Source organism: Schistocerca nitens, chromosome 8, assembly GCF_023898315.1.
Source record: "Schistocerca nitens isolate TAMUIC-IGC-003100 chromosome 8, iqSchNite1.1, whole genome shotgun sequence".
Classification (NCBI taxonomy): domain Eukaryota; kingdom Metazoa; phylum Arthropoda; class Insecta; order Orthoptera; family Acrididae; genus Schistocerca; species Schistocerca nitens.
The window spans coordinates 85,779,853-85,791,953 of NC_064621.1; the positions used below are offsets into that span (position 1 = coordinate 85,779,853).

Genomic DNA, 12,101 nt, shown 5'->3' on the forward strand with positions numbered 1-12,101 from the left:
ATCAGACCTGGTATTATCCATTGGTTTGCTGTACCGTCAGTTCCATGAAACCTTATAACTCGATTTTGATGTTGTAATTAAAGATTTATGTATAGCCCTCCTGTACTGTTGGTAGTGAGGTAATTCAGTGACTGAGACACTAAACTCGTACTTGGGAAGAGCAAGAAGTAAATCCTAGCCCGACTATTCTGACTGCAGTTTTCCGTATTTCCCCTTAAAGGATTGTCTAGACAATGGAGGGACATACCAATTTCCTACCGTATTCATTTCCATTCCGAGCTTCTACCTTATCTCTAATGACATCGGCGTCAACGAGACATTAAATTTTAACATATCTTTCTACTGTTCTTTAAAACTAAGGGATGAATGAATTGCACAGCTAAATGGGTATTAAACCAGTATTACTTTGCAAGAATTTAAATAACCATCATTCTAATACTATCCGCAGCTCGTGGTCTAGTGACTGGACCTCAGATGCTGTCTCCCGGCCAATAATTCCATACGATCATTTAACTTTACCCCAATGTGTGGAGTCCTCGGAATCTCGTGCGCTGCAGACGAATCCAGTTTCTGAACACGCCGTCCTGACAACAACATTTAGCAAAGAGTGTTTGCTGTTCGTGACGCTATGCTGAGCGCTAACTGGGAGCGCGGCAGCGGAGCTGCTAAGTCCCAGCGCTTATTGCCAGTCACGTAGCGTTGGCTACCCGTCATGGCTGCCACTAGCTGAGGATCGGCGTTCACTACCCATCATGGCTGCCTGCAGGTAAGGTTCACATTCTCTCATTCTGGACGCAGAAGGAGCGTTACATTTCATTGAAAGATATTGTCTCTAGTTATCAACCGGTACTGCGAAGTTCGTGTTATACGTCGTACGAACACTGAAACTGAAGTTGCATTCGTACTGTCCCGTAAGTATTTTACGTCTTAGGAGGGCTTACGTCACTTTTTGCTTAATATAACCCAGCACGTTATAAAGCACTGTAAACGTTCAACAGAAACGAGATTAATAATGAGTCAGCCTCAATACAGAGTAATACAATTTTTAGTGTATTTTCCAGTATACATTACGATTTTCCAGAGAGGGTCGGCAGCCCTGCCACCTTGCTGATGTGTTCAGGAAAATGTCGTCCTTCAACGACAGTAAGCAGTCGCAGAAATACTGGACGTAATTTCTGCTTCTTGCAAGGAATGGCTGCTTTCTTTAAATGTGGATAAATGGAATAATGCCTTTAACAAAGAAACAGAATACAGCAGTATCTAAATAAAACATTGTTGTTCTCGTGATCTTCAGCCCGACGACTGCTTTGATGCATCTCACCATGCTGCTCTGTCCCGTGCAGGCCGCTTCATCTCCAAATAACTATTGCTACCTATATCTGTCTCAATCTCCTCTCTGTATTCATCTCACAACTCCCTCCACGATTTTTTAGACACACACTTTGCTCCAATACTAAACTGGTGATCGCCGGTTTAAGTAGGGGACTGATGACCTCAGCAGTAAAGGCCTATAGTGCGCAGAACCATTTGAACCATTTTTTTTAAACTGGCGATCCCTTGATGTCTCAAATGTGTCCCATCAACCGATCCCATCTTTTAGTCGAGTAGTGCCACAAATTTCTTGTTTCCGCAATTCTATTCATTAAATCCTCATTAGTTACGTGATTCTGTAGCAACACATTTCAAAAACTTCTGAACTCTTCTTGTGCAAACTGTTTACCATCCATGTTTCCCTTCCACGCATTTCATACCATACTTTCAGAAAAGACTTCCTGATATTTAAATCTACACTCGATGACAACTAATCTCTCTTCTTCAGGAACGCTTTTCTTGCCACTGCCAGCCTATATATTCTATCTACTTCGACCATCATCTGTTATTTTGCTGCCCAAATAGCAAACTTATCTATTACTTTAAGTATCTCGTCATCTAACCGAATTCCCTGACTTAATTCATCCATTCATTTCACCATCGCCGGCCGCGGTGGCCGAGCGGTTATAGGCGCTTTAGTCTGGAACCGCGTGACTGCTACGGTCGCAGGTTCGAATCTTGCCTCCGGCATGGATGTGTGTGATGTCCTTAGGTTAGTTAGGTTTACGTAATTCTATGTTCTAGAGGACTGATGACCTCTGATGTTGTCCCATAGTGCCCAGAGCCATTTCACAATCTTTGTTTTCCTTTTGCTGATGTCCATCTTATATACTTCTTTCAAGATTCTGTCCATTCCGTTCATCTGCTCTTCCGAGTCATTTGCTATTTCTGACAGAATTATGTCACTGGCAAACCTCAAAGTTCTTATTTCTTCTCCCAGAACTTCAATTCTTACTTCAAATTTTTCTTTGGTTTCCTTTACTGCTTGCTCAAGGTACAAATTGAATAATATCGGGGGTAGACCGAACTCACTCCCTTCTCAAGCACTGCTTCCCTTTCATGCCTCTCCGCTCTTATAACCGTCCTCTGGTTTCTATACACGTTGGAATCACCCTTTCGCTAAATGTATTTTACACGTGCTACCTTCAGAATTTCAAACAGTGTTTCCGAGTCAACATTGTCAAAACTTTTCTGAAAGTTTAAAAATGCTATAAACGCATGTTTGCCTATCCTTAACCTATCTTCTAAGTCGTAGTGTCAGTATTGCCTCGCGTGTTTCTACATTTCTCCGGAATCCAAACTGATATTCCGCGAGGTCAGCTTCTACCAGTTTTTCGATTCTTCTATAACAATTAATGTTATCATTTTGCAACCATGATTTATGAAACTGATAGTTCGGTATTATTCACACCTGTCATCAACTGCTTTCTTTGGAATTGGACTTATAACATTCTTATAGGATCCCGAGAGTATTTCGCCTGTATCATGCATCTTGCGCACCAGCGTTTTGTCATGGCTGGCTCTCCCAAGATCGTCAGTTGTTCTGACGGAATATCGTCTACCCCCGGCTTTGTTTCGACTTATGTCTTCCAGTACTCTGTCAAATCCTTCTCGCAGTATCATATCTCCATCTCCCCCTCATCTACGTCCGATTCAGTTTCTATAATATTGCCTTCAAGTTTATCTAACTTCTGTAGAACGCTGTACATACTCCTTCGACCTTTCGTCTTTCTCTTATTTGCTTACGACTGATTTTCCACCTGAGCCCTTGAATTCACACAACTGCTTCTTTTTTCTTCAAAGTCATCTTTAATTTTTCTGTAGGTGGTATTGTATTTCCCTTAGTTATACGTACACGCTTCTTATTCTTACATTTGTCCCCTAGCCATTCCTGCGTAGCAATTTTGCACTTCCTGTCAATCTCATTTTTGTATGTTTGTATTTCCTTTCCCCTACTTTATTTGCTGCATTTTTATGTTTTCTCCTTTCTTCAGTTAAATTCAAAATCTCCTCTGTTAGCCAAGGATTTACAATAGGCCTTGTCTTCTTACCTATTTGAGCCTCTGCTGTCTTCACTATTTCATCTCTCATAGCTACCCATTCGCCTTCTAATGTACTCCTTTGCCTTGTTCTAGTAACTGCTGGCAAATACTCCCTTTGAAACTCTCAACAACTTCTGGATATTTCAACTTATCCAGGCCCCATTTCCTTAATTTCCTACCTTCCTGAAATTTTAGTTCGAATCTACAGTTTAATCTACAGCCAACAAATTATTACTCTACTATTAGGTTGGTGCCTAGGTTTGTAGCGTTTTTGTTCCGGGTGTTGGTATTCCGGTTGCAGCTCTCCGAAGTGGCCGTGCGGTTCTGGGCGCTACAGTCTGGAGCCGAGCGACCGCTCCGGTCGCAGGTTCGAATCCTGCCTCGGGCATGGATGTGTGTGATGTCCTTAGGTTAGTTAGGTTTCATTAGTTCTATGTTCTTGGCGACTGATGACCTCAGAAGTTAAGTCGCATAGTGCTCAGAGCCATTTGAACCATTTTTGAACCATTCCGGTTGCTACAGGTTAGTTTATCGATTGTCATCGTTCATTTGCGCACTCACGTTCAGGAAAAACGGAACACCTTAAACTACTAGGGACATAACGTTCATATTCACAGGACGTGTACATTAGTATGTTCTGCAGAAATGATTAGTATTTCAGTCAGCTCGATTCAGTAAGTGTCCTCTTGCAAGTAGACACAAGCTCCATCATGAGTCCTGATAACTTGTTCCGAGTGTGATGGCATCGACGCGTATAAGGCACGAATGGCGTCCTGTGACATAGCTGTGTTGCATTCACCAGGTTGTGGTGGTTGGCGCAGCACCCGTCGTTTCACCATATTCCACACCTTTTCGATTGGCGACAAGTGTGGTGATCTGGCGGACCAGGACAAAAGGCTATCATCCTGTGACACCAAGGAGGCACGTGATCATGCATCAACTTGTGGCCGTGCATTATCTTGCTGAAAAACGGCGTCTGGGGTGCTGTGCAGAAAGGGTGCGACTACAGGTCGCAGGGCGTCATTCACGTTGGTCCCGTTGGTCACGGTGCCCTGGACTCCTACCGACTGTGATTTGTGGTCGAGTTTACACCGTATGCCTAGTGCGAATGCAGTCACTGTGATGTCGCTCCCCTCTGTCTACGGCGAACCAAAATGCGGCCATCATTCCAAACAAACAGAATCTGGGCTCGTCCTGAAACACTATTTAATGCCATTCTTGTTCCAGTGACGTCGTTACACACACCATTTCGATTTAGCACGTTTCTGCATATTCATTGAAGATATCGCGCACGTAACCCATATCGTAATAAACGGAGACGATTTGTCACCCCTGATAAGTTACGATGTGTTACACTGTTCCAATGTTGCGCCAGAGCCGGAGGGCGCAGATGTGTCATGCAATGCCATTCGGATGAGATGACGATCTTCTGACGGGTTGGTCTGGGTGTTGTGACCAGATCCATCTCGTCGTGTTCTGTGGCCTTCCGTGAACCATTCTGCACACGCCCGTTGTAGTACCGAAACACTTCGTCCCACACGGACAGCAAGTTCCCGGATTCTTCACGCCAATAATGCGCCCTCTATCAAACTCAATGATTTGACGGTACGGTTCGCACATACGTCTACGAGGTATCCTGCATATCTGCTCGAGTACATTGATCCATTACTTTCTGTTAATAGCGACATCAAGAGCCGCAGGCACATCTTACCGGTATTGATGTTGCACCACGATATCGATGTTGACCCTAAACCCGTGGGCGGACATGGTTAAAATATTAATCATTTCTGCAGAAGATACTAATGTAAATGTCCTGTGAATACGAATGTCCTATCTCTGATCGTTCGAGAAGTTCTTCTTTTGGTGTGAGTGTAGTTCATTCTTGCTATATGTTTTTACATTTTGCCATTTTGTCATTTCGCGATAAAGTGTGAAACTGCAGACGCTAGAAAATGATGTGCCAAGTGGAGAAATCGGGACATTTCCGACATATTCTTCTGTGTGAGTTCAGCAGAGGATTCATAACGGCAGAGGCAACCAGAAAGATTTCCGCGTGTATGGGGTTAATGCCATTGGACAGAGCATGGCAAGAAAATCGTTTTCTCGTTTTAAGGAGGATCGATTTGACATCAGTGACTCTTCACGTTCAGACAAATCTTTGATGAAGGTTAATCGACAATGATCCTCGCCATTGTACTCGAGAACTGGCAAATGATATGAACTGTGACCATTAAACCACAGTGCGACATCTGCATGCAATGGGGGAGGTTCAAAGATTGGGTATCAGTACCGTATTCTCCAAGCCGAAACCACAAAAATCAGCAGGTGACCATGGGTGTACATCTGCTTGTTCGTCGTCAATTGGCTCGCGAACAACACCGACCATTTCTAACCTGTACCGTTAATAGAGAAAGCTTTTGACAGTGTTGACTGGAATACTCTCTTTCAAATTCTAAAGGTGGCAGGGGTAAAATACAGGGAGCGAAAGGCCATTTACAATTTGTACATAAACCAGATGGCAGTTATAAGAGTCGAGGGGCATGCAAGAGAAGCAGTGGTTGGGAAGGGAGTGAGACAGGGTTGTAGCCTATCCCCGATGCTATTCAATCTGCATATTGAGCAAGCGGTAAAGGAAACAAAAGGAAAAAATCGGAGTAGGTATTAAAATCCATGGAGAAGAAATAAAAACTTTGAGGTTCGCCGATGACATTGTAATTCTGTCAGAGACAGCAAAGGACTTGGAAGAGCAGTTGAACGGAATGGACAGTGTCTTGAATGGAGGATATAAGATGAACATCAACAAAAGCAAAACGAGGATAATGGAATGTAGTCGAATTAAGAAGGGTGATGCTGAGGGAATTAGATTAGGAAATGAGACACTTAAAGTAGTAAAGGAGTTTTGATATTTGGGGAGAAAACAATGGCTCTGAGCACTATGGGACTCAACTGCTGAGGTCATTAGTCCCCTAGAACTTAGAACTAGTTAAACCTAACTAACCTAAGGACATCACAAACATCCATGCCCGAGGCAGGATGCGAACCTGCGACCGTAGCGGTCTTGCGGTTCCAGACTGCAGCGCCTTTAACCGCACGGCCAATTTGGGGAGAAAAATAACTGATGATGGTCGAAGTAGAGAGGATATAAAATGTAGAGTGGCAATGGCAAGGAAAGCGTTTCTGAAAAAGAGAAATTTGTTAACATCGAATATAGATTTAAGTGTCAGGAAGTCGTTTCTGAAAGTATTTGTATGGAAGTGAAACATGGACGATAACTAGTTTGGACAAGAAGAGAATAGAAGCTTTCGAAATGTGGTGCTACAGAAGAATGCTGAAGATTAGATGGGTAGATCATATAACTAATGAGGACGTATTGAATAGGATTGGGGAGAAGTTTGTGGCACAACTTGACAAGAAGAAGGGATCGGTTGGTAGGACATGTTCTGAGGCATCAAGGGATCACCAATTTAGTATTGGAGGCCAGCGTGGAGGGTAAGAATCGTAGAGGGAGACAAAGAGATGAATACACTAAGCAGATTCAGAAGGGTGTATGCTGCAGTAGGTACTGGGAGATGAAGAAGTTTGCACAGGGTAGAGTAGCATGGAGAGCTGCATTAAACCAATCTCAGGACTGAAGACCACAACAACAACAACACCGTTACTGGTGACGAGAAATGGTGTCTTTATGCTAACATACGAAAAAGAGACAAATGGTTAAGACCGGACAAAGCAGCATCTCCCCCTACAAAGACCTGCGCACATCCACAAAAGGTCTGGTGGAACAGCGACGATGTGTTGTACTGCGAATTGCTTCTCGGGTCTGTAATCATCAATGCTGACATTTACTGTCACCAGCTGAGACGTCATGCAGGCGCAGTGCAAGAACAACGACCAGAAACACAGCGCGCACTGATACTTCTCCACAATAACGTCCGCATGCATTATGCTAGACTGACAAATACAACATTGACCTTATTCACCTGATCTTGCCATCTCTCTATCGACAACCTTCAATGAATTTCCTTTCTGAATGTAAATGCTCTCCGCATATGGCTCTAAGAGTTCTTCGCCTCAAACCCAGTCACGGGTGTGAGGTTACATAAAAAATCTGAAACAAATATACGATAAATATAAAAATTTGTGCGACACTACTGTAGTTGCAGTGCAGCTAGTCAGTTCTGTGTGCAGCCTCCGTTAGTCAACTAAGGCACGTACGTTTACAAAGCCAGCAATAGTGTGGGCAACAGTGACTTACGGAAGCAGCAAACAGTATATAAAACTGACTGATTGCTCTGCAACTGCAATGGTATCACATACACTTTTCGACAGGGTTGGGAAAAATGGCCAGCAAAATAATTCGTGTACCTTTAGATAGGCAACCAGAGCTGGATCATTAGCAACTGTGGTGTATAATGTAAAGTGGGTTCCCTATCTAAAGAATTTTCTTTTGGTCACCCAATATTTATTATAAGTGAGTTTCAGGTTACTTATGTAAGATGAAACATATCCTTTTATATGTTTTAACAGATCTGACAGTGTTCGACATTTGAACGAAACAAATAATCATTATAAAGAGCAATGTGACATTAGATTGTAATAAAAGTATTAGCATGATAACCATTTGTAACGAGTATTATCTCCACTTCACATCACGTAAGCTTCGTTCAATATTAGTGCCATATCGTTTAAATATGTACGGTTAATACTAAAAGGCGAGGTGTAATAGAAGGATCGTGTAAATTCAGTGGTCGGGAAGGCGAGTGGAAGGCTTTTATTTGTTCGTAGGTTTCTGGGAAAGCGCGGTGCCTCTGTAGGGGGAAATCACATACAAGAGGGTGATGCCACCATATCTAGAATATAGCTCCAGCGTTCGGAGTCCTTATCAATTCGGCATTACAGCAGACATGGAACGAACTCAGATAAGCACTGTTAGAATCGTAGCAGGTCAGTACAGTGCGTATGTAAGTGTAAAATGTATGCTCAGGGGACGTAAATGGGAATGTTTAAAAGAAACGCGGTGTTTTTCTCACAAGATCCTGTTTTGTATGTTTAGAGAAGCGGCATTCGAGAAAAATTATGCTTCATTTCTGCTGCCTCCAACGTGTCTATCGCTCAGGGATCATGAGAATAAGATGGGAAGGATTTAGGCGCGTGTATGGGCATACAGAGTGCAATTGTTTCCTCGCTGATACGCAAATGGAATAGGAAAGCAAATAGCTAATACTGGTACAATGTACACACAGCCACGCACTATGCTGTATCTATGTAAATGTTGATCAGAGACTAGCAGTTTCTACACCAGGTATACAACTCAAATGCAGTCTTGACTGCGGATGATCGCTGACTCGCTGTTACCTTGTGTAGCATGGATTTTGCACAAAACAGGAGTCACAGCTTTATGGGAATACACCTTAGTTTATATATAATATAGAGCGTGCAGGACATCATTATATTGAAACAATATCTCAATCAGCTGACTAGTGATGGCGTCGAAATATTATCCACTGGATCTTTTTTAAACCTCAGTATTTTCAGTAAGATTTCTTCGTAAATGACATTGTACAGTATATATACTAGCTGAGTACTGGACGTTGTCCAGGTATGTATTTATTTCAACCTTCATGTCCTCCTTCCCCATCTTTGGTCCATCTCCTCTTCCCCCCTCTAACTCAATCTCATCCTCCCCCTCTATTTCCTCGTCACCCTCTAAGTCCATCCTCTCCTTCCCCACCTCTCCCATTTCCTTGACCTCTCTCTCTGTTCGTCTGTTACTGTGATTTCTATCTGTTTCCTGCTATCCCCCCAATCTCTACCTTACCCTCTAAGTGCATCTCCTCCTTCTCCTCCTCCTCCTCCACCTCCTCCTCCTCTCTGTCCATCTCATCTTCTGTTTCTGCCCGTTTACCCGTCCCCGTCACTCAGTCCATCTTCACCTCCCACTATCTCTGTCCATCTCTTCCTCCCCCTCTATGTCTGTCCCTATCCTCCTACCAACTGCGCTCTCCACGTTATCGCCCCTACTCAAATAGGAGGTTGGTGGTTGTCTCACAGTATTTCTTTCCATACAGTAAGTAGTAGGTATACCAAGTCTGCTTGAAATCGATCCAGAGGCTTAGGAGGATTTTTCCGGATACACACGTGCACACATATTTCATATATATTAAAAATATTTCACATATTTGTACACTTGTATCTTTAAAAAATTTCGTCCCGTAATCTCGTCCTAACGCAGCTCAATATTTATGGTATCGTGTCTCCTCGATCATATTTCGTATAATGATATAATTATGTAGGTACATTTAACAGCATATGTCGATACTATTTGCGAAATACGTTGCGAATATTTTTAGTAGTAAAGAAGTTATATATTTAAACGCCATTCCTTATACGCAGTTCTTCACGCATCTCAGTGATTATGACGTCATATCCCCTGAACTATGTATCGTACAGTGATGTAATTTCACACGTATATTCAGAGGTACGTGTGAACAGTGTCTGAAAAATATGTCACGAATACAGATAGTAGTAAAGAAGCAATAAATTAAAAGGCCACGCGTGATGCAGCAGTTTTATTACACGAAAAGCGAAAATTTGGTAAGTGATAAACGTTTTTCCTTTTATCATTTTGTGGGGATTGCGGAACGAGAAAAAGTTTCGCGAAGCTTTGAAATTATGTGTCAACTCTGTTGCAAGTCACAAAGTGCTCTCATTGTCAAACACTAGGTGAATGAAGTTTGGGTAACCGCGCATCATGGGCTATACTACTTTTTCACCAACAGCGTGGTGGTAGCTTTCATTCCCACGGCGATTCTTTTCAGACAGTAAGAGATACTTGTAACAAATCTAGCTGAAGTCGGTCTCGTGGAACATATACGCACACTTACATTTTTATTAAATGTGTGGATGTACAAGGTGCCCCAAAGAAGCACCGACAATATTTAGGGACAGGTTGCTCATACGAAAACAAGAAAAAATATCTAATAAATATGGACTGTATAATGCATACTTTAACAGCTATGAACACTTGTTCATCTTCTTTACTATGAAACAGAACATCCTACTGCAAGAACTTGTTTTCCATATTCTGAGAGGAGGTAATAGGGGCCAAACCAAGAAAAAATGTCCAGTAAACATGCACACCTAAAGAGCTATGAGCACTTTTTCATCTTCGCTAGAGTGAAACAATCTTTTTTACTGAGCAAGTACCTACAGCTCTTAAGGTATGTATTTTAGAGCCCATGACTGCTAGACGTTGTTTATCTTGTTTTGGTGTAAGGAACCTGTCCTTACAGCTTTGCCGGTGGTTTCTAGATCAACCTGTATATACAAGGTTGCTTGTAAATTTTCACTTGGGGCAAAATTATAAGTATATATAAATTTCATAAAGGGTGCAGGTCACAAAGGGTACGGAAGGTATCGTTATTACTTGTACAGGGTTTAGTTGCATCGAAAGGTTTGTGAACGGAAGTGATATATCGCACCACAGATAAAATTGTTTTAAAGATACAAAAAAACATGCGAACAGTTTTTTGAAAGGTAGGATGTATCGTGGTCCTCAGACCTAAAACGCAGTAAATGACGGAAATTTTGAGAGACTAGAACGCTTATATCTGATACTAATATAGTGCAAGAGATTTATCTTTAGGCAAAGTTATCTAATATCTTGATAGTGTTTCGATATTTGTACCGCGTTAAGTAAAAGATATAAAATAAAACAGCTTATCTGTGTACAACCTGGACATTATAGAGAGAAACGGATGTCATTTTCTATAACAGCATCATGATACATTGCGCACTTATTGTTGTGGAATCGCTAAAAAGCTAAATTCTTCTTGCTAAACTAGTATTTTATGTTGTTCAAATGGTTCAAATGGCTCTGAGCACTATGGGACTCAACTTCTGAGGTCATTAGTCCCCTAGAACTTAGAACTAGTTAAACCTAACTAACCTAAGGACATCACACACATCCATGCCCGAGGCAGGAGTCGAACCTGCGACCGTAGCGGTCGCTCGGTTCCAGACTGTAGCGCCCAGAACCGCACGGCCACTCCGGCCGGCCCAAATAGCGGAAGTTTAATTGTAGTCACCCTAGGGAACGAATACTTGAACAGTAATAAGCATCGCAACAAAGTTTGTCCTCCTGGATAATCCAGAATTCTATCACATATATAAATTTTCGTGACATTTCCAGGGACGTGAGACGAGTAAAATCAAAGCAATACATTCACTATTGATCCAACTAATGAACATAGACCTCAGGTTGCCAAAGCAGAAATGTTAACAAATTTGGCAAATAAGATCAGAACAGCTTTGCAGAAAGAATTCACGTATGTTTTTGTTGCAAGAGTTGTCAAAGCACACAAGTTATCAACAAATAATTGTTGTATTTAGTTTATTAAAGTACATAAATACACAGAAAACAGGACACTGAGTTTTGCAGACTAGTTTCGCCCATTCTGCATAATTTCCGCTTGTTTTTTGCAAGGAAAGCAACTCACAAGGCAACATGACCAGGCGTTGATAAACCATCTTCATGAAACTTTGTAGGTATGTAGTGAAATCAAAGTAATGCAATAGGTAATGTTTCGTTTTTGTCCAATTTCACTTTTAAGGGGTAAAACACAGCCCGAAGGTAATTTCGCGTATTAGTTTCGGAGGGAACATCTTCGAAACTATGATAGACAAAAAATG

At 41.9% G+C, this 12,101-nt stretch overlaps 1 protein-coding gene across 1 annotated transcript in view; it reads left to right on the plus strand.

Annotated features, from left to right (window-relative positions):
- Positions 1-752: 752 nt before the first annotated feature.
- LOC126199403 (uncharacterized) overlaps positions 753-12,101 on the plus strand; it is a 138,314-nt gene continuing 126,965 nt past the window's right edge. The window contains exon 1 of the mRNA XM_049936321.1: positions 753-766. Within this exon, the coding sequence (XP_049792278.1) occupies positions 753-766 (14 nt within the window). The remainder of the gene's footprint in view (positions 767-12,101) is intronic.